This window comes from Schistocerca gregaria, chromosome 7 (assembly GCF_023897955.1).
Source record: "Schistocerca gregaria isolate iqSchGreg1 chromosome 7, iqSchGreg1.2, whole genome shotgun sequence".
NCBI lineage: Eukaryota > Metazoa > Arthropoda > Insecta > Orthoptera > Acrididae > Schistocerca > Schistocerca gregaria.
In genome coordinates, this window is record NC_064926.1 from 360,481,959 (window position 1) to 360,506,163 (window position 24,205).

At 41.8% G+C, this 24,205-nt stretch overlaps 1 protein-coding gene across 6 annotated transcripts in view; it reads right to left on the reverse strand.

Annotated features, from left to right (window-relative positions):
* LOC126281755 (T-complex protein 11-like protein 1) overlaps positions 1–24,205 on the reverse strand; it is a 120,964-nt gene that overhangs the window by 64,828 nt on the left and 31,931 nt on the right. For all 6 annotated transcript variants that reach the window (XM_049980950.1, XM_049980945.1, XM_049980947.1 and 3 more), the window contains one exon: positions 12,120–12,299. In XM_049980950.1, the coding sequence (XP_049836907.1) occupies positions 12,120–12,299 (180 nt within the window). The remainder of the gene's footprint in view (positions 1–12,119; positions 12,300–24,205) is intronic.

Here is a 24,205-nt window from a genome sequence, read left to right on the forward strand (position 1 = left end):
GTTCAATGTTTTCTCTTACAGTCAAATGACAAACTCCAAAGTCTATTGTGAGAATCAGGAAATTGAAGAAATAATTACAATATTCATGGTTACAAAAATGCAAACACTGTTGTCCTACTCCATGATAGCTCAGGACCAAACACGAGCCTGTGCATCCAAGTGCAAAGTTAAATGTATGTCCTAAATAACAATTAAATGGTATATGTATCATACACGGGGAAGGAGATGGGCAGAGAGGGGGAGGAGGGCACTGATGAAGAGAGGTGGGAGTAGTAGATGGACTGTGGAGGGGAGGAGCAGACTGCAGTGATGGGAGGGAGGAGGAGATGGTCAGAGAGAGGGGCAGGAAATGAATAGAAAGTGGGTGGGTGGGGGAAAGAGGTAAAGGCAGTGGACAGAAGAGGGGGAGGCAAGAAGAGAAGGACAGAGAAAAAAGGAGAGACGAGATGGTTAGGGAGTGGAGGGAGCAGCAGATGGGGTAATAGAAGATAGGAGTAAATAAATACCTGGGCAACACCATTTTTCTCAGCTAGTCACAAATAAAACGATCTCGCTTTGAGAAAAGAAATGTACTGAATGACCCTCATATGTGTTTATCCAGTTCTGAGTTCAAAAAAACTACATGCCTACTTATCAGGAGACCTGATATAATTAGCTGAAGATTCCCCATAATTAACCTCAGTTGCAGAATAAAAACTATTTATGGTTAGCAATATGCCTTTCGGGATGTTGAAATATAATAGATTACCTTTTGGCATTGCGAGTGTTCCAGTAATATTACAAAAATACTTAGAGTCGTTTATACATACGGTGCCACCAGCTGTGAACCATTCAGATGACATTACAGTCACTGGGTCTACCCTGTAGCATCACCTTAAAATTTTCACACAGTTATTTAATAGGCACTACATATCACTGTATATTTGCTTGAGCCAACATTGAGAAGGAGTTTGTAATACCATTACTAATCAGGTTATTTGTATCTTGCATGACAGTGCCACAGAATCTAAAGATGATGATATGTTACACCTGACTTTAGGAAACAACATTGTCTAAAAAAAAAAAAAAAACTTCTGCCAAACATACATGTTGTGCAGCTGATATACATCTACATGGATACTCTGCAAATCACGTTTAAGTGCCTGGCAAGACGCTTCAGCGAACAACCTTCACAATTCTCTATTCTTTCAATCTTGTATAGCGCATGGAAAGAATGAACACCTATATCTTTCTGTAATAGCTACGATTTCCCTTATTTTATCTTGGTGATCATTCCTCCCTACGTAGGTCGGTGTCAACAAAATATTTTCGCATTTGGGGGTGAAAGTTACTGATTGGAATTTCGTGAGACGATTCCGTCACAACGAAAAATGCCTTTCTTTTAATAATGTCCAGCCCAAATCCTGTATCATTTCTGTGACACTGTCTCCCATATTTTGCTATAATACAAAACGTGCTGCCCTTCTTTGAACTTTTTTGATGTACTCTGTCACTCATATCTGGTAATGATCCCACATATTGCAGCAGTATTCTAAAAGAGGACGGACAAGTGTAGTGCGGGCAGTTTCCTTAGTAGACCTGTTACATTTGCTAAGTGTCCTGCCAATAAAACACAGTCTTTGGTTAGTCTTCCCCACAACATTTTCTGCGTGATCCTTCCAATTTAAGATGTTCGTAATTGTAATACCTAGGCATTTAGTTGAATTTACGGCTTTTAGAGTAGACTGATTTATCGTGTAACCGAAGTTTAATGAGTTCCTTTTAGCACTAATTTGGATGACCTCACACTTTTCGTTATTTAGGGTCAGCTGCCACTTTTCGCACCATTCAGATATCTTTTCTAAATCATTTTGCAGTTTGTTTTGATCTTCTGATGACTTTGTTAGTCAACAAACGACAGCGTCATTTACAAACAACCGAAGACGGCTGCACAGATTGTCTCCAAAATCGTTAATACAGATAAGGAACAGCAAAGGGCCTATAACACTACCTTGGGGAATGCCAGAATTAACTTCTGTTTTACTCGATGACTTTCCGTCAGTTACTACAAACTGTGATCTCTCTGATAGGAAATCACAAATCCAGTCACATAACTGAGACAATATTCCATAAGCATGCAATTTCTCTCTGAGTGGCTTGTGTGGTACAGTGTCAAAAGCCTTCCAGAAATTCAGAAATACGGAATCGATCTGAAATACCTTGTCAATAGCACTCAACACTTCATGTGAATAAAGAGATAGTTGTGTTTCACAGAAATGATGTTTTCTAAACCCAAGTTGACTCTGTGTCAATAGACTATTCTTCAAGGTAATTCATAATGTTTGAACACAATATATGTTCTAAAATCCTGCTGCATATCAACGTTAACAATATGGGCCTGTACTTTAGTGGATTACTCCTACTACCTTTCTTGAATATTGTTGTGACCTGTGCAACTTTCCAGTTATTGGGTATGGATCTTTAGTCGAGTAAACGGTTGTATATGATTGTTAAGTATGGAGCTAATGCATTAGCACCCAAAAGGAACCTAACTGGTATACAGTCTGCACCAGAAGACTTGCTTTTATTAAGTGATTTGAGTTACTTCACTATTCCAAGGATATTTACTTCTACATTACTCATGTTGACAGCTGTTATCAATTCAAATTCTGGAATATTTACTTCATAATCTTTTGTGAAGGCATTTCGGAAGGCTGTGTTTAGTGGCTCTGCTTTGGCAGCACTGTCTTCGATAGTACCTTCATTGCTATCATGCAGAGAAGGCATTGATTGTTTCTTGCCACTAACATACTTCACACACGACCAGAATCTCTTTGGATTTTCTGCCAGATTTGAGACAAAGTTTCGTTGTGGAAACTGTTATAGGCATCTCGCACCAAAGTCCGCACTAAATTTCAGGCTTCTGTAAGAGGTCATCAATCTTGGGGATTTTGCGTCTGTTTAAATCTGGCATGTTTGTTTAGTTGTTTCTGCAACAGTGTTCTAACCCATTTTGTGTACCAAGGAGGATCAGCTCCGTCATTTGTTGATTTATTTGGTATAAATTTCTCAATTGCTGCCAATAGTTTTTCTTTGAATTTAAGCCACATCTGGTCTACATTTATATTATTAATTTGGAATGAGTGGAGATTGTCTCTCAGGAAGGCATCAAGTGAATTTTTATCTGCTTTTTTTGAATAGGTATATTTTTTGACGATTTGGGGATTACAGTATTCAATCTCGCTACGACAACACTGTGTTCACTAATCCCTTAATTGGTTTTGATGCTCATTATTAACTCAGGATTATTTGCTGCTAAGAGGTCAAGTGTGATTTCACAACAATTTACAATTCTTTCACAACAATTTACAATTTGCGTGGGCTCATGAACTAACTACTCAATTTTCAGAGAATGCGTTTAGCACAATTTCGGATGATATTTTATGCGTACCTCCGGAATTAAACATGTATTTTCACCAACATATCGAGGGTAAATTAGTCACCACCAACTATTATCGTGTGAGTCGGGTACATGTTTGAAATCAAACTCAAGTTTTCCTTGAACCTTTCAGCGACTGTGTCATCTGAATTGGGAGGTCGGTAAAAGGATCCAATTATTGTTTTATTCCGGTTGCCAACATTGACCTCTGCCCATACTAACTCACAGGAAGAATCTACTTCAATTTTCGCGACAAGATAAACTACTTCTGACAGCAACAAACATGCCACCGCCAATCGTGTTTAGCCTATCCTTTCGGAACACCGTTAGGTTCTTAGCAAAACTTCAGCTGAGCTTATACCTGGCTTTAGCCAGCTTTCAGTGCCTATAACGATTTGAGCATCAGTGCTTTCTATTAGTGCTTGGAGCTTTGGTACTTTCCCAACACAGCTACGATAATTTACAACTGTTATACCAATGGTTCCTGTATCTACGTTCTTCCTGTGTTCAGCCTGCACCCTTTGTGACTAAAGCACTTCTTGTGTTTTCCCGAGACCCTCTAACCTAAAAAACTGCCCAGTCCACGCCACACAGCGCCTTCTACCCATGTAGCCGCCTCCTGCGTATAGTGTAAACCTAACCTATTCAGCGGAACCCGAAACCCAACCACCTTTTGGTGCAAGTCGAGGAATCTGCAGCCTACACGGTCGCAGAACCGTCCGAGCTTCTGATTCCGACTCTCCACTTGGCTCTTTACCAGAGGTCCGCAATGGGTCCTGTCGACTATGCTGCAAATGGTCAGCTCTGCTTTCATCTCGCAAGCAAGACTGGCAGCCTTTACCACTTCTGTTAGCCACTCCAAACCATAGAGAACCTCTTCTGATCCAAAGTGACACACATCATTGGTACCGACGTGAGCCATCACCTGCAGCAGACTGCACCCTGTGCTCTTCATGGCATCCAGGAGGACCCTTTCCACATCTGGAATGAATCCTCCTGGTATGCACACGGAGTGCACATTGGATTTCTTACCCTCCCTGTCGGCCAAGTCCCTAAGGCGCCCCATAACGTGCCTAACGTTGGAGCTTCCAACTACCAATAATTCCACCCTCTGTGATTGCCCAGATCTTGCACGCTGAGTGGTTTCCTCTTCCTCTGAAACAGGACAGGCAACAGCATCTGGCTCAGTGACAGTGTCAGCCACAGACAGCACCTGGAACCTGTTTGTCAGACAAACCGCAGAGGGTTTACGTGCGCCCACTTGGGAAGCCTTTCACCAACTGCTTCGCCCCAGGGCGACCTCTCACTCAACCACAGGTGAGGGGTCAGCCTCAGTGCGAGCAGTAACTGGGTTGGCCACCGGTGAGGGCCGATTGGAGGACTCTAACGTGCTGGACGTCCGTTGGATCCCCACAGCCGGCCCACAACAGTGGTGCCCATACACTGCAGCCTCAAGCTGTGTAACCAAAGACATCACAGCCTGAAGCTGAAAGCAAAGTGTCACCAACTTGGCTTGCGTCTGCATACAACAATTGCAGACCCTGTCCATACTAAAGGCCACGGAAAACTAAACTTTGCAGATAAAAGGACTATCGGCACGTGCTACGCAACTCTACTGTAGACCCTGACGAAAACGCACGAACTGTTTCTAGTAATAAGAATATATTCAAAACCTACCTACCGAAGCACTCAGGTGAAACTAAATAATTTGCCCCTGATTAGGAACTTTTAATATGTCACAAAATTGGTTTACTTTCCAAAACAAACAAAAACACGACAACTGTGTCTATTAGATATAAATTTACATGCAGAAGTACAAGAAACTGAACTATTAAAGCACACAGATATAATAAAATTTGCTCCTGGTTAGGAACACATAAATGATAAAAGCCATTTACTTCCCTGTTGCTGCGCCTGTCTTAGTCAGCTACTGCTGCCCATAATTTCAAATGGTAAAGCTATGTGAAGAACCTTGCTTGAATGTGAAGAACCTTGCTTGAAATAGGGTTATACTGTTTAAGAAAGCTAGCAAGAGCTTCCTTGCCATGTGCTACACACATCACCACATTCTAGGTTAAAGATTTGATATAACTTGTATTATACTGTGAATGTAGAAAATGTCAGTCAACTAAGACTGGGTAGGTTGGTCGACCAGGATTGATATTGTAGCAGAATCAAATAAAAAATGTAATTAAATTATAAAAAAGTGAGTAATAAAGAGATTATTTAATCATATAAACGAGAGTTTATATCTATTAAAAACAAAGATTCCAAGACTTACCAAGCGGGAAAGCGCCGGCAGACAGGCACATGAACAAAACACACAAACACACACACAGAATTACGAGCTTTCGCAACTGGCAGTTGCTTCGTCAGGAAAGAGGGAAGGAGAGGGAAAAATGAAAGGATGTGGGTTTTAAGGGAGAGGGTAAGGAGTCATTCCAATCCCGGGAGCGGAAAGACTTCCCTTAGGGGAAAAAAAGGACAGGTGTACACTCCCACACACACACACATATCCATCCGCACATACACAGACACAAGCAGACATCTTGTGTCTGTGTATGTGCGGATGGATATGTGTGTGTGTGTGCGAGTGTACACCTGTCCTTTTTTTCCCCTAAGGGAAGTCTTTCCGCTCCCGGGATTGGAATGACTCCTTACCCTCTCCCTTAAAACCCACATCCTTTCATTTTTCCCTCTCCTTCCCTCTTTCCTGACGAAGCAACTGCCAGTTGCGAAAGCTCGTAATTCTGTGTGTGTGTTTGTGTGTTTTGTTCATGTGCCTGTCTGCCGGCGCTTTCCCGCTTGGTAAGTCTTGGAATCTTTGTTTTTAATATATTTTTCCCATGTGGAAGTTTCTTTCTGTTTTATTTAGAGTTTATATCTATATTTACATGTGATGAATTGGATGTCTTGATACTTGTGGATACGGTCCTACAATACCATCATTTAGTTCCCAATTGCAGCATAATTCAGCCAGCCAGCTTACTATAGAGTATTTTTTTTAAATACAGAACTATTCTCTATGGTAACAAGTTCTGGTAATTTATTATGGCAGTACCTTTCATCTCTTATTTTGTATAAGAGGTACTGATGTATGAATTGTTTGTCAGTTCCTGCGTAGAAGTTCGATCGCCATGTAGTTGTATGGATTTCATTTCCTTGTTACAGAATTCTTTTTCTGTAAGGCTCTTTTGGGACACAACTTGAAATAATATCTGATATGCATTTTTCTCTTTTGTAACTCCTTTATTATTTCCTTTCATGGAAGTACATATTTGTAATATAAATTTCAGAACAGAAAGCAAAATTGCAATTATACACACTACGACGTGACATAGCATCCCATTTCCTTACTGCCTTGGTAACTGATGACTCATGACTGACAGTCCATGATGTCTGCCTACACTCAAGAAGCACAACAAGAAGAGCTGAGCTCAGAGATATACCTGTATTATTCAAAAATTACTCATAAATCATTCTTAATCTGTGATGCATGGTTTTCTCTGGCCGTCTCATGGTCAAGTTAAATATCTCTCTCCACTATTTCAGATTATTTTATTTAATTAAATTTCATTGAGAAAATAAAAGTGAGAATAGGAATAATTGCCAAGATAATTTCTCATCCAGGTCTAGATAATTATTTCTTGCCATTGTGATCTAAAGTCCTACTTCAATATGAATGGTTCACTTTCTTCTGACACCAGTTGACACATAGACTAGCAGCCACAACACATGTTTGAGTTTCAAAACCAAAAGGTTCTATGAGTGGTCGTCATTTGTGAACCATCCCGTAAATGTGACTAAAAGAGACAATAACGAGACAGATTGAAAGTGGGTATCGGAAAGGTTATTAGCCTGCAAAACAACAGTTTCCATAGAACCTCAAATAGCGGAAATGTAGGTGCTGGTGTACATACCATTGGTGTTGATGCCAACTGGCAGACTGTTGTCTCCCTCAACTAGGCACCTCACCAAATTGTTATGCTATTTATGTAGTATCTTGAACTACCACTGAATTTGTTCTTGTTGTTGCTGCTGTTGCAACATCAGCAACTGTAGCATCAGCTGCTGCTGCCTTTTTCAATGAACTATGTATCCATGCTACCTTTTTCAATGAACTATGAATCCATGAAGTGCAATCAACACACAACAGTTTCCTTCCTGCCATATATGTGTCATATCTTACGACAATCTAAAGAGGTCACTGCTACTGATCAAAATAAATGCAAAGTCAATGGCTGAAATGCAGTCGAGAGTAAATAACATGACTGCAAGAAATATGAGCACAAATCAGTACAAACGAAAACAGCCAGATTATTATTAAACAACACAACATGAAACACCCCCACCCCCATGAACCATGGACCTTGCCGTCGGTGGGGAAGCTTGCGTGTCTCAGCAATACAGATAGCCGTACCGTAGGTTCAACCACAACAGAGGGGTATCTGTTGAGAGGCCAGACAAACGTGTGGTTCCTGAAAAGGGGCAGCAGCCTTTTCAGTAGCTGCAGGAGCAACAGTCTGGATGATTGACTGATCTGGCCTTGCAACACTAACCAATGCTGGTATTGCGAACAGCTGAAAGCAAGGGGAAACTACAGCCATAATTTTTCCCGAGGGCATGCAGCTTTACTGTATGGTTAAATGATGATGGCGTCCTCTTGGGTAAAATATTCCGGAGGTAAAATAGTCCCCCATTCGGGGCTCCGGGCAGGGACTACTCAAGAGGGTGTCGTTATCAGGAGAAAGAAAACTGGCGTTCTACGGATCGGAGCGTGGAATATCAGATCCCTTAATCGGGCATGTAGGTCAGAAAATTTAAAAAGGGAAATGGATAGGTTAAAGTTAGATATAGTGGGAATTAGTGAAGTTTGGTGGCAGGAGGAACAAGACTTTTGGTCAGGTGAATACAGGGTTATAAATACGAAATCAAATAGGAGTAATGCAGGAGTAGGTTTAATAATGAATAGGAAAATAGGAATGCGGGTAAGCTACTACAAACAGCATAGTGAACGCATTATTGTGGCCAAGATAGACACGAAGCCCAAGCCTACTACAGTACTACAAGTTATATGCCAACTAGATCTGCAGATGTGAAGGGAGATGAAAATTTAATAGTCATGGGTGACTGGAATTCGTCAGTAGGAAAAGGGAGAGAAGGAAACGTAGCAGGTGAATATGGATTGGGAGTAAGAAATGAAAGAGGAAGCCACCTGGTAGAATTTGGCACAGAGCGCAACTTAATCATAGCTGACACTTGGTTCAAGAATCATAAAAGAAGGTTGTATACGTGGAAAAAAACCTGGAGATACTGACAGGTTTCAGATAGATTATATAATGGTAAGACAGAGATTTAGGAACCAGGTTTTAAACTGTAAGACATTTCCAGGGACAGATGTGGACTCTGACCATAATCTATTGGTTATGAACTGTAGATTAAAACTGAATAAACTGCAAAAATATTGGAATTTAAGGAGATGGGACCTGGATAAACTAACTAAACCAGAGGTTGTACAGAGTTTCAGGGAGAGCATAAGGGAACAATTGACAAGAATGGGGAAAAGAAATACAGTAGAAGAAGAGTGGGTAGCTTTGAGGGATGAAGTAGTGAAGGCAACAGAGGATGAAGTAGGTAAAAATATGAGGGCTAGTAGAAATCCTTGGGTAACAGAAGAAAGGAGAAAATATAAAAATGCACTAAATGAAGCAGGCAGAAAAGAATACAAAGTCTCAAAAATGAGATCGACAGGAAGTGCAAAATGGCTAAGCAGGGATGGCTAGATGACAAATGTAAGGATGTAGAGGCTTATCTCACTAGGGGTAAGATAGATACTGCCTACAGGAAAATTAAAGAGACCTTTGGAGAAAAGAGAACGACTTGTATGAATATCAAGAGCTCAGATGGAAACCCAGTTCTAAGCAAAGAAGGGCAAGCAGAAAGGTGGAAGGAGTGTATAGAGGGTCTATACAAGGGTGATGTACTTGAGGACAATATTATGGAAATGGAAGAGGATGTAGATGAAGATGAAATGAGAGATATGATACTGCGTGAAGAGTTTGACAGAGCACCGAAAGACCTGAGTCGAAACAAGGCCCCAGGAGTAGACAACATTCCATTAGAAGTAATGACAGCCTTGGGAGAGCCACTCCTGACAAAACTCTACCATCTGGTGAGCAAGATGTATGAGACAGGCGAAATACCCTCAGACTTAAAGAAGAATATAATAATTCCAATCACAAAGAAAGCAGGTGTTGACAGCTGTGAAAATTATAGAACTATCAGTTTAATAAGTCACAGCTGCAAAATACTAATGGGAATTCTTTACAGATGAATGGAAACCTGATAGATGCCGACCTTGGGGAAGATCAGTTTGGATTCCATAGAAATATTGGAACACGTGAGGCAATACTGACCCTACGACTTATCTTAGAATTAAGATTAAGGAAATGCAAACCTACATTTTTAGCATTTGTAGATTGAGAGAAAGCTTTTGACAATGTTGACTGCAATACTCTATTTCAAATTCTGCAGGTGGCAGGGGTAAAATACAGGGAGCGAAAAGCTATTTACAATTTGTACAGAAACCAGATGGCAGTAATAAGAGTTGAGGGGCATAAAAGGGAAGCAGTGGTTGGGAAGGGAGTGAGACAAGGTTGTAGCCTCTCCCCGATGTTATTCAATCTGTATATTGAGCAAGCAGTGAAGGAAACAAAAGAAAAATTTGGTGTTGGTATTAAAATCGATGGAGAAGAAATAAAAACTTTGAGGTTCGCCGATGACATTGTAATTCTGTCAGAGACAGCAAAGGACCTGGAAGAGCAGTTGAACGGAATGGACAGTGTCTTAAAAGGAGGATATAAGATGAACATCAACAAAAGCAAAACAAGGATAATGGAAAGTAGTCTAATTAAGTCGGGTGATGCTGAGGGAATTAGATTAGGAAATGAGACATTTAAAGCAATAAAGGAGTTTTGCTATTTGGGGTGCATAATAACTGATTATGGTTGAAGTAGAGAGGATATAAAATGTAGACTGGCAATGGTAAGGAAAGCGTTTCTGAAGAAGAGAAATTTGTTAACATTGAGTATTGATTTAAGAGTCAGTAAGTCGTTTCTGAAAGTATTTGTATGGAGCGTAGCCATGTATGGAAGTGAAACATGGACGATAAATAGTTTGGACAAGAAGAGAATAGAAGCTTCCGTAATGTGGTGCTACAGAAGAATGCTGAAGATTAGATGGGTAGATCACATAACTAATGAGGAAGTATTGAATAGGATTGTGGAGAAGAGAAGTTTGTGGCACAACTTGACTAGAAGAAGGGATCGGTTGGTAGGACATGTTCTGAGACATCAAGGGATCACCAATTTAATATTGGAGGGCAGCGTGGAGGGTAAAAAATCGTAGAGGGAGACCAAGAGATGAATACACTAAGCAGATTCAGAATGGTGTAGGTTGCAGTAGGTACTGGGAGATGAAGAAGTTTGCACAGGATAGAGTAGCATGGAGAGCTGCATCAAACCAGTTTCAGGACTGAAGACAACAATAACAACAACAACACAACAAACATGAAACAAGAGTTTGAAATCAAATTCTGGATGCTGAAGGGAGAGGTAACACTTGCATTCATTGCTCAGCATAATGAAGGCTTCACAGCAGAGTTTCAAAATGCCGACCTGCTTCCAGGCTGTGTGTTTGTATCCTGTAGAGATTCAAAGAACACCCTTATGTGATGGGCTTGTTGTGACGCCTAGTGGTAGCAGCCAAAAGTGGAACTACATGCCTCACAATTAATATCGCTGGCACTTTAAGAGTCGCTTCCCACATTGCTGAAGTGGTTGCGTATTAGACCGGTAACAAATAGCTACACACAAAAATCAGTAAACAAAGCTCAGCAGAGAAATAAACAGAAGGCAAGAAAGCACAAGAAGAAAGAGCACTACAAAAATTTACTTTCTGTAATCTATAAAGAATGTGACAAATTGTTAGGGATTTTTCAATGTAAAAATTTAAAAGCCATTTTTTACAGCAACCATAAAGTAAAAGCTATTTTGATGTATAAGAGACTAGCCAGAACCAACACAGCAGTGTATGAAATTAGGTGAAGTATGATAAAGGGTACACAGAGGAGACCGGTCATGCAGTTAAAAAAATGACATTTATGCCTCAAACAATGAAGAATGTCAGTCACAGCTGCATGAAGTAAATAATGTGCTCAGGATATAGGCTTTGCTAATGATGGCACTGTAGCAAAAATACATTATGAACACAAACGGTAATGTTAGAGTGTCAGGTCCGAACATTTATAAGCATGACAGTGACTCTAAATACCAGTGAATTCTTCCATCTATCATCACAACTTTGCTTAATATACAATTATACACACCTATGGTAATGAACTTATTTAGTGCCAGAATTTCCCACATTTATGTTGAAATGGCAAAGGCCACAGCAAGAAGGCCTTGATGTTGGATCAGAGGAGCCAACAATAAAGATGTACTACAATTTTTTTTCCACAGCACACCCTACCCTAGATATTTACTGCTTCATTAAATTACTCATCAATAATGCTGTGACTGATTAGTCTCTCTCTCTCTCTCTCTCTCTCTCTCTCTCTCTCTCTCTCTCTCTCTCTCTCTCTGTGTGTGTGTGTGTGTGTGTGTGTGTGTGTGTGTGTGTGTGTGAAGAAGAGGTTACTGACCTGTCATCTGGTGGATCTAGTCTTTGCAACTCAAAATTTTTATCAACTGCAATTTCATGAGCAAGTGCCATGTTATTCAATCCCTTTGCAGCTTGCATAATCTCTTCCAGTGAGACAAACTTCGGTGGTGATGCTGCGATACCTGGTACCGGTAAAGCATATCCTGGTGTAATCCTCAATCTGAAAATGAAATGCCAGTAAATATACTAAATAAATAAGGAAATTAATATTTTATTATCAGTCTTGAGCAGGAAAATGAAGAGTTGACTGATACAAATGAAAAGATAACTACATAAAAATTTTACAAATGATACTGGGAATAACAAACAAAAATATTTTTTTCATCATTAACCCTCTTCTGAAAGCTGAATGGACAAGCAGACTTACTGTGTGCACTACTTTGTAAATAAAAGTCAGATAACCCAGTAAAAGCATACCTCAGGTACATTTATGAAGAGAAGGAACAGAATAAAAAATGGCAGTACACACTGACCAAAAAGCACATCAATGTACACAGTACACAAAAGATAGAAGAAACACTGAAAACAGTAAAAACTTCTTTTTAAACGAAACATAAACAAAACTGCAGAGAGAGAATGAAGTAAGGGAATAACAGTTGCAGGATATTGATAAATAGTAAAACAAATTGATACTGAACAGAGACTTATAGTCTAAATGGAGAGAAGCACAAGATTCAAGTAATATTGTAAGAGTTGGGAGTAGAAGATTTAGTCCAAGACTGATCTAGGGAAGTGTTACAAAAAAAAAAAAAAAAAAAAAAAAAAAAAAAAAAAAAAAAAAACATCACAAACCTTTATTTCAGTTAAAAGTGATGCCACTAGTTTATTAAGTGGTTTAGTAAGTAGTTTATTAAGTAAGCTCTAAAATGTTGAAAATTCTTAAGAGTCAGCTTTTTATATGCAGTTAGAGACAGGGAAGTTACAAGAAAGATCATCCAGACTAGTAATGTCAGCTGCACTCAACAATGAATCTTAGCAGAAGACAGACAAGTAAATTATAATCTGATTGTTGCCATTTTGCCATTAGAAAGTAGTACAGTTATTAAAGTGTTCCTAAAAACAATCAAATTAATCATTTGGATACTGCTGTTTACAAGTTCATATTTATAACAATTTAACATGTCATGAAGATTCTACGATAAAGTCTATTGACCAAATTTTAACATTCCATTACTGCTCTAAAGTTCAATTTTAGAGCTTTCCCAGTGACAGTAATACACTCATGTCTAAGAAATGTAAATGTTAAGTAGTGAAAACTCAGAGTCATTAAGATATGTTTTAGACTAATTACACCCATAAAAATGAATGTATGCATGTACATGTTGTATGTACCACATCTCCTCCTAAGACTTTAGACACATATCATTAACTGTCTGGAAGGAATCATTGTGGGGATAAGAAGCATGTACCTATCAACGGATGGGGATAAAAAAGAACTATGTCCACAACACAAAATTACCCATAATTTATTCATTCAGTATTTGAAAGTGAGAGTGCTTAATGACTTGCAGCAACTTTATACATAATTTCTAATCTTTAAGAATCTTTTTCTTGTTGTGAATCTGAACAAAATAATGAAAGCGAAAAAGTTCATCGCTTACTACATTTTTGCTGTTTCTTAAAGTAAAACTGCCAAATCACGCATGGTGTTTTAATTTCTACATCTTTACAACTAACTGTATTTGTGGCTCATTTCACACACAGTTTTCACATACGCCACTGAATGAACCTGCAAAATTACACCCTTGTATGACACATAGTTCAGGACATATAATGTCATAGTACTGAGATGCATGACAAACTGCTACATCATGCATGACATTCAAATTTATTACTTCTTTCTACTAACCCTATTTGTAACACATTTCCCAGGCATTATCCACATAAGGCACTGAATGTATCTACAAAATTATATCATTGTACAAAGTTCAGGGCATGTGTCGACATAGACATTGTGGTGCAAGATAGTGAAACTGCAGGGCAAAATTCCCAAATTCTTGAGGGACGTAAGTGATATATGTGTGAAATATATCAGGTATAAATGAAACAGAAGTGTGCATGCGGACAAATCCATGGGTAAAAAAACCCCTCCTAAACCCCTGCATTGATTCCAACCCAACTTTGTGCACCCATTACTTGCTACTGGCATTGCCTGTGGTCGAAATTCGACCAACTGTGTCAGTGGTGCTAATCTTTGATAGAAAATACTGAGTGTCTTAGAAACAATTATTTGAGTTCTCTTTAATTGTTTGATCATTTGATGCATGGAAAAATAAATTTTGTGTTGACGGTCGCGAATTAACTTTTCCCTGATGGCAACACAATGTGAATACTTTTCCATCATGTAAAGTCATCTCAGACACAAAATGATTTGCTTTACAAGATCTGAACCGTAAGTTCATCAAACCACAATTACAGTTCTCAAAATTATTTGGAATTATCCTACTACTTTCTCTGTGCAAAAATTCTCTCTCTCTAGCTCTTTGTCTTTCAGTCTGACCATTAAAGTTCTTCTTCAAGGCATAGCCTAAAGCAGATATAGTTTCCTCATAATAAGGGAAGTCATAGTAATTCAAAATGAAGAATTTAAAAGTTAGGAACTTACTTCACATGTACAAAAAAGTAAGTGAAATAACAATGTTATTTACAGACTTCAAATGTACAGAAATGTAGGCGAAATAACAATGCCAATATACAACATTATTTAAAGACTTCGTTACTATGATATGTTGATTTTCACTGGTGACATCACCATCAACCTAGCAGCTGTTGCATTGCAGGTGCCTGGTTTGCACGATTTACTGCAAATGAACCATGTAAATTTAGAAGCCCCCATAATGCGATTTCACGAAATGTTGTTACTTTTGTGTGTCATTTCTACCCTAGCACTTGATCATTGCACAGGGCAGAGGTTAGTAGCTCTTCAGTTTATGATATTCAGGATTGGAGATTTTAAAGCATGATAGAGAAGGTAACATAATTGAGTGTGAAAGCTTCTATTTCCTTTTACCACTCTTAACAGCTGCATACACACATTAGTTTTATTTGTGCACATCTATGGCAATATAATAATTCCAATCCCAAAGAAAGCAGGTGTTGACAGATGTCAAAATTACTGAACTATCAGTTTAGTACGTCACAGCTGCAAAAAACTAACACAAATTATTTACAGACACATGGAAAAACTGGTAGAAGCTGTCCTCAGAGAAGATCAGTTTTGATTCCATAGAAATATTGGAACACGTGGGGCAATACTGACTCTATGACTTATCTTAGAATTAAGATTAAGGAAAGGCAAACCTACATTTTTAGCATTTGTAGACTTAGAGAAAGCTTTTGCCAATGTTGACTGGAATATTCTCTTTCAAATTCTGCAGGTGCCATGGGTAAAATATAGGAAGCAAAAGGCTATTTACAATTTGTACAGAAACCAGATGGCAGTTATAAGAGTCGAAGGGCATGAAAGGGAAACAGTGGTTGGGAAGGGAGTGAGACAGGGTTGTAGCCTCTCCCTGATATTATTCAATCTGTATACTGAACAAGCAGTAAAGGAAACAAAAGAAAAATACAGAGTAGGTATTAAAATCCAAGGAGAAGAAATAAAAACTTGAGGTCCGCCGATGACATTGTAATTCTGTCAGAGACAGCAAAGGACTTGGAAGAGCAGTTGAACGGAATGGATAGTGTCTTGAAAGGAGGATATAAGATGAACACTAACAAAAGGAAAACGAGGATAATGGAATGTAGTCGAATTAAGTCGAGTGATGCTGAGGGAATTAGATTGGGAAATGAGACACTTAAAGTAGTAAAGGAGTTTTGCTATTTGGGGAGCAAAATAACTGATGATGGTCAAAGTAGAGATGATATAAAACATAGACTGGCAATGGTAACGAAAGCGTTTCTGAGGAAGAGAAATTTGTTGACATCGAGTATTGATTTAAAAGTCGGGAAGTCGTTTCTGAAAGTATTTGTATGGAGCGTAGCCATGTATGGAAGTGAAACATGGATGATAAATAGTATGGACAAGAAGAGAATAGAAGCTTCCGAAATGTGGTGCTACAGAAGAATGCTGAAGATTAGATGGGTAGATCACATAACTAATGAGGAAGTGTTGAATAGAATTCGGGAGAAGAGGAGTTTGTGGCACAACTTGACAAGAAGAAGGGTCCTGTTGGTAGGACATGTTCTGAGGCATCAAGGGATCACAAATTTAGCATTGGAGAGCAGCGTGGAGGTTAAAAATCGTAGGGGGAGACCAAGAGATGAATACACTAAGCAGATTTAGAAGGATGTAGGTTGCAGTAAGTACTGGGAGATGAAGAAGCTTGCACAGGATAGAGTAGCATGGAGTGCTGCATCAAACCAGTCTCAGGACTGAAGACCACCACCACGACAACAACAACAACAACAACAACAACATGACAAAGTATCTTTCGAAATTTTATAAAGATCATAGGCATCCTTGTACAATTTATATTAAAAATCGGTATTTCAATTTTTGTGTTCACAAATTAATATTATGATGATCTGGTGAGAAATACTGTGGAGGTAAGAACCAGCAACCTCTTACCGGATTGGGGGTGATAAAATGGTGAGAGAGGGAGGGAGACAGTGGGGCAGACAGATGGGAAAGGAGGACATGGACACAGATATGAGAGAGGAGGCAGTGGATATAGAGAGGGGAGGTCGAAACTGACAGGGAAAGAGGAGAGAAGGGTATGGACGGGGGTGAGGGGGGGGGGCAGGATATGGACAGTGTTGGAGAAGGAGATGGGCAGAGGGATGGGCAGAGTGGCTGGAGGAGATGGGCGGAGTGGCTGGAGGAGATGGGCGGAGTGGCTGGAGGAGATGGGCGGAGTGGCTGGAGGAGATGGGCGGAGTGGCTGGAGGAGATGGGCCGAGTGGCTGGAGGAGATGGGCAGAGTGGCTGGAGGAGATGGGCCGAGTGGCTGGAGGAGATGGGCAGAGTGGCTGGAGGAGATGGGCAGAGTGGCTGGAGGAGATGGGCAGAGTGGCTGGAGGAGATGGGCAGAGTGGCTGGAGGAGATGGGCAGAGTGGCTGGAGGAGATGGGCAGAGTGGCTGGAGGAGATGGGCAGAGTGGCTGGAGGAGATGGGCAGAGTGGCTGGAGGAGATGGGCAGAGTGGCTGGAGGAGATGGGCAGAGTGGCTGGAGGAGATGGGCAGAGTGGCTGGAGGAGATGGGCAGAGTGGCTGGAGGAGATGGGCAGAGTGGCTGGAGGAGATGGGCAGAGTGGCTGGAGGAGATGGGCAGAGTGGCTGGAGGAGATGGGCAGAGTGGCTGGAGGAGATGGGCAGAGTGGCTGGAGGAGATGGGCAGAGTGGCTGGAGGAGATGGGCAGAGTGGCTGGAGGAGATGGGCAGAGTGGCTGGAGGAGATGGGCAGAGTGGCTGGAGGAGATGGGCAGAGTGGCTGGAGGAGATGGGCAGAGTGGCTGGAGGAGATGGGCAGAGTGGCTGGAGGAGATGGGCAGAGTGGCTGGAGGAGATGGGCAGAGTGGCTGGAGGAGATGGGCAGAGTGGCTGGAGGAGATGGGCAGAGTGGCTGGAGGAGATGGGCAGAGTGGCTGGAGGAGATGGGCAGAGTGGCTGGAGGAGATGGGCAGAGTGGCTGGAGGAGATGGGCAGAGTGGCTGGAGGAGATGGGCAGAGTGGCTGGAGGAGATGGGCAGAGTGGCTGGAGGAGATGGGCAGAGTGGCTGGAGGAGATGGGCAGAGTGGCTGGAGGAGATGGGCAGAGTGGCTGGAGGAGATAGGCAGAGTGGGAGGAGGAGATGAACAGAGAAAGGGGGAGGATTAGATGGGCAGAGTGGGAGGAGGAGATGAACAAAGAAAGGGGGAGGAGTAGATAGACAGAGAGAGGGGGAGGAGTAGATAGACAGAGAGAGGGGGAGAAGGATATTGACAGAGAGAGGGGGTGGAGGATATTGACAGAGAGAGGGGGTGGAGGATATTGACAGAGACTGGGGGAGGAAAATATGGACAGAGAAAGGGGGGCGAGGAGAAGGACAGAGTGAGGTGGAGGGGGGGAGGAGATGGACAGAGAGGGGGGCATGAAGAGTTGGATACAGAGAGAGGGGATGTGTTGGTCATAGGGAGAGGGGATGATGAGATGGACAGAGAGAGTGCGGACGAGGAGCTGGACAGAGAGAGGTTGAAGAGTTGGACAGAGAGAGGTGATAACGAGATGGACAGAGAGAGAGTGAGGATGAGGAGCTAGACAGAGGGAGGAGGAGGAGGAGGAGGAGGAGGAGGAGACTGACAGGGTGAGGTGGGGGGGGGACTGCTGATGGGTAGACTGGGGGGCTGGAGGAGATAGACAGAGTATGGAGGGAATTCAGGGGGGGAAGGGGAGATGAGAAGAGATGGATGGAGAAGAGGGGGGAGAAAGAGGTGGACATAAAGTAGGGTGGAGGAGATGGGCACAGGGATGGGAAGCAGGAGGTTGTGGGGTGGCATATGGAATTATTTGTTATTAAAATGAATGTAATGTAGAAAAGATGCATTTCCCGGATGATTGCCAAATATGTGGGGCGGCGGGTGGGATTTATTGTACGAAATAAATGAATGTGGAATGTCTTTCCCGGCACATGCACCGTATTCGGGGGGTGGGGGTGGGGGGGGGGGGGGGGTGGAAATTTATTGTTATTAAAATGTTCCTTTGATTTATTTAATGCTGTTGTTAGCCGTTCTCAACACTGGCTCTCTAACTACAATATTGGCAACCAGAAAGTGATTAACAAAACATGAAGCCTGTAATTAGAATTCCTAGTGTCCACTTCATCTGAGAAATACACATATAGCTCTGAGGAATTAAAAGATTGTCTGGGATTCATAATCAAAAACGATTCTTTCTAAAATGTTCACTATATTCTGAAAGTGACAGACCAAAAAGAATCCACACAATCCAGCTACCAGAGCAGTTCAGAGTCTAATGCGCTGATGCAACTATAACTGTTCAAGTTAAATGTTTAAGTGAATGCTTGCCATAATTTGATGATAATGTTCATCAAACGCCACGCTAAATAATGGTAGAATGTCTGTCCCGTGGCGCCACATGAAAATACGACATACGCGAACTGAAGATAGATCATTAAAGTCATCCCAGAATTAACACTTCACTCGAAAACGATTTCATAGTTATGTGTTTCCCTAGTAACTTATTACGGCATCCGAGGCTGTTTATAGCAATGATACCGACGTGACTCAACTCCCGGCACGGTGGTGCGCTGATCAGCGCCTGGAGAGAACTGGGGCCTTTTTTTCCTTGCGCAGAATTCTTATATATAAAGCGTGGTGCGGACGGCTAAGGGAATGCCTGATTAAATCCGATGTCCCGACTAGCCGCTGGGCTAGTAATGCACCACTTTAAGTTATCCAATAATTCATTGCTTCCTTTGCTGATGGCCAATGAAGCTCTCAATTTAAATGTGCGATCAGCACACAGGTAAGTAATCATAATAAAAGTCTGACGTGGCCAAGTCCAATATTTTGGGCGAGAGAATTAATTTAATTACACTACACGCAGTAAACGAGCTCTGAACTTGCCCTCTGGAGACACACTATCGCTATAGTTTTATAGTTATTCAGTTGAAACTTCTCACATCTTTATGAATATAGTGGATCTACCTTCTACTTAAATTTAAACATCCTAGCTTTATTTATTCACCTACTTAATCTATCTTGCTTCCTTAATTTTTAAGACAAAAACTAGAAAATCATGAATTTCAACTAAAATTTTAATTTGTGAGATCCAGAATACTGTTTCTACTAAATTATTATGCAAAAGGAATATATATATATATATATATATATATATATATATATATATATATATATATATATATATATAGCTCCTTTCTGTTGCGCCAATGATTTTTACAGAAAAACGTCCAAATTTCAAAAATGGTTAAAGTTATTGAACTGATATTCAACACATAATGATATAGTATTACTCCTGACATGCTAGAACCGTTTCGGGTTATTTACTTGATTTTTAAAGTATTGCGCAACATTTATGACGTCAGAGCTAGTTACAGTGGACTAGGCTGACACACAATGGAAAGACTGCTGTGAATTTTATGTGGCGTGAGTAGGCTGCTTCCCTACAAGGTGGACTATAAAACTGGAACAAATACATACCTAGGCAATGCCAGGTACTATGTTAGTATTAATATATTTCAGAAGTTATTTATTTTGAGTCACTTCAATATTCATAAATTATTTATTGGATATAATTTACATGACAAAGCATTATTATTGCATTTTCGTATCTCAGTTTCTACAGCAGAATACTTCATTATATGTTAAACCACAATAACTAATCTGAACTGGCACTAGGAATCTCTTTCATCTTATTTCTATTATCTTTCATTAATAAAAGTTCAACAATATGAAAAATGTTGACTGGTACTGAGCACATAGAGAAGATGCCCCGAAATGACATCCATCCTTCATGACATCCTCCCCACTCCACCAAGAGTGCCTTTCCGCCATCCACCTATATATCATCTTTCCTTTTCCTTCCCTCTTTCCTGACGAAGCAGCCGCCGGTTGTGAAAGCTAGAAATTCTGTGTGTGTGTTTATGTGTTTTATTCATTGTGCCTATCTACCGGCGCTTTCCCGCTTGGTAAGTCTTGGAATCTTTGTTTTTCATACACACAAAATTCAAGCTTTCGCAACCAACGGTTGCTTCTTCAGGAAAGAGGGAAGTAGAGGGAAAGACGAAAGGATGTGGGTTTTAAGGGAGAGGGTAAGGAGTCATTCCAATCCTGGGAGTGGAAAGACTTACCTTAGGGTGTCTGTGTATGTGCGGATGGATGTGTGTGTGTGTGTGTGTGTGTGTGTGTGTGTGTGTGTGTGTGTGTGTGCGCGCGCGCGTGAGTTTTCCCCCTAAGGTAAGTCTTTCTGCTCCCGGGATTGGAATGACTCCTTACCCTCTCCCTTACAACCCACATCCTTTCGTCTTTCCCTCTTTCCTGAAGAAGCAACCGTTGGTTGCGAAAGCTAGAATTTTGTGTGTATGTTTGCGTTTGTGTGTCTATCGACCTGGCAGCGCTTTTGTTTGGTAAGTCACATCATCTTTGTTTTTAGATATATTTTTCCCATGTGGTATGTTTCCCTCTATTAGATATAAATATAAATAAAATAGAAAGAAACTTCCACATGGGAAAAATATATTAAAAACAAAGATTGCAAGACTTACCAAGCGGGAAAGCGCCGGTAGACAGGCACAATAAAATAACACACAAACACACACACAAAATTACGAGCTTTCGCAACCGGCGGTTGCTTTGTCAGGAAAGAGGGAAGGAGAAGGAAAGATGAAAGGATGTGGGTTTTAAGGGAGAGGGTAAGGAGCCATTCCAATCCCGGGAGCAGAAAGACTACCTTAGGGGGAAAAAAGATAGGTATATACTCGCGCGCGCGCACACACACACACACGCACGCACGCACGCACGCACACACACACACACACACACACACACACACACACACACACACACACACACATATCCTTCCATACATATACAGACACAAGCAGACATATTTAAAGGCAAAGAGTTTGGGCAGAGATGTCAGTCGAGGTGGAAGTGCAGAGGCAAAAATGATGATGAATGACAGGTGAGGTATGAGTGGCGGCAACTTGAAATTAGCGGAGATTGAGGCCTGATGGATAACGAGAAGAGAGGATATATTGAAGGGCAAGTTCCCATCTCCGGAGTTCGGATAGGTTGGTGTTGGTGGGAAGTATCCAGATAACCCGGACGGTGTAACACTGTGCCAAGATGTGCTGGCCGTGCACCAAGGCATGTTTAGCCACAGGGTGATCCTCATTACCAACAAACACTGTATGCCTGTGTCCATTCATGCGAATGGACAGTTTGTTGCTGGTCATTCCCACATACAAAGAGTCACAGTGTAGACAGTTCAGTTGGTAAATCACGTGGGTGCTTTCACACGTGACTCTGCCTTTGATCGTGTACACCTTCCGGGTTACAGGACTGGATTAGGTGGTGGTGGGAGGGTGCATAGGACAGGTTTTACACCGGGAGCAGTTGCAAGGGTAGGAGCCAGAGGGTAGGGAAGGTGGTTTGGGGATTTCATAGGGATGAACCAAGAGGTTACGAAGGTTAGGTGGACGGCGGAAAGACACTCTTGGTGGAGTTGGGAGGATTTCATGAAGGATGGATCTCATTTCGGGGCAGGATTTTAGGAAGTCGTATCCCTGCTGGAGAGCCACATTCAGAGTCTGATCCAGTCCCGGGAAGTATCCTGTCACAAGTGGGGCACTTTTGGGGTACTTCTGTGAGAGGTTCTGGGTTTGAGGGGATGAGGAAGTGGGTCTGGTTATCTGTTTCTGTACCAGGTCAGGAGGGTAGTTGCGGGATGCGAAAGCTGTTTTCAGGTTGTTGGTGTAATGGTCGAGGGATTCAGGACTGGAGCAGATTTGTTTGCCACGAAGGCCTAGGCTGTAGGGAAGGGACCGTTTGATATGGAATGGGTGGCAGCTGTCATAATGGAGGTACTGTTGCTTGCTGGTGGGTTTGATGCGGACGGATGTGTGAAGCTGGCCATTGGACAGATGGAGGTCAACGTCAAGGAAAGTGGCATGGGATTTGGAGTAGGACCAGGTGAATCTGATGGAAACAAAGGAGTTGATGTTGGAGAGGAAATTCTGGAGTTGTTCTTCACTGTGAGTCCAGATCATGAAGATGTAATCAATAAATCTGTACCAAACTTTGGGTTGGCAGGCTTGGGTAACCAAGAAGGCTTCCTCTAAGCGACCCATAAATAGGTTGGCATACGAGGGGGCCATCCTGGTACCCATGGCTGTTCCCTTTAATTGTTGGTATGTCTGGCCTTCAAAAGTGAAGAAGTTGTGGGTCAGGATGAAGCTGGCTAAGGTGATGAGGAAAGAGGTTTTAGGTAGGGTGGCAGGTGATCGGCGTGAAAGGAAGTGCTCCATTGCAGCGAGGCCCTGGACGTGCGGGATATTCGTGTATAGGGAAGTGGCATCAATGGTTACAAGGATGGTTTCCGGGGGTAACAGACTGGGTACGGATTCCAGGCGTTCGAGAAAGTGGCTGGTGTCTTTGATGAAGGATGGGAGACTGCATGTAATGGGTTGAAGCTGTTGATCTACGTAGGCAGAGATACGTGCTGTGGGGGCTTGGTAACCAGCTACAATGGGGCGGCCAGGATGTTTGGGTTTGTGAATTTTAGGAAGTAGGTAGAAGGAAGGAGTGCGAGGTGTCTGTGGGGTCAGGAGTTTGATGGAGTCAGGTGAAAGGTTTTGTAGGGGGCCTAAGGTTCTGAGGATTCCTTGAAGCTCTGCCTGGATATCAGGAATGGGATTACCTTGGGAAACTTTGTATGTAGAGTTGTCTGAAAGCTGACACAGTCCCTCAGCCACATACTCCCGACGGTCAAGTACCACGGCCGTGGAACCCTTGTCAGCCGGAAGAATGATGATGGATCGGTCAGCTTTCAGATCACGGATAGCCTGGGCTTCGGCTGTGGTGATGTTGGGAGTAGGATTAAGGTTTTTCAAGAAAGATTGAGAGGCAAGGCTGGGTGTGAGAAATTCCTGGAAGGTTTGGAGAGGGTGATTTTGAGGAAGAGGAGGTGGGTCCTTCTGTGATGGAGGACGGAACTGTTCCAGGCAGGGTTCAATTTGGATAGCTTCTTGGGGAGTTGGATCATTAGGAGTGGGATCAGGATTATTTTTCTTCATGGCAAGGTGATATTTCCAGCAGAGACTATGAGTGTAGGACAGTAAATCTTTGACAAGGGCAGTTTGGTTGAATCTGGGAGTGGGGCTGAAGGTGCGGCCTTTGGATAGGACAGAGGTTTCGGATTGGGAGAGAGGTTTGGAGGAAAGGTTAACTACTGAATTGGGGTGTTGTGGTTCCAGATTGTGGTGACTAGAATTTTGAGGTGTTGGGGGGAGTGGAGCTGGAAGTGGGAGATTGAGTAGATGGGAGAGATTGGGTCTGTGTGAAATGAGAGGAGGTTGAGGTTTGTTGGAAAGGTTGTGGAGGG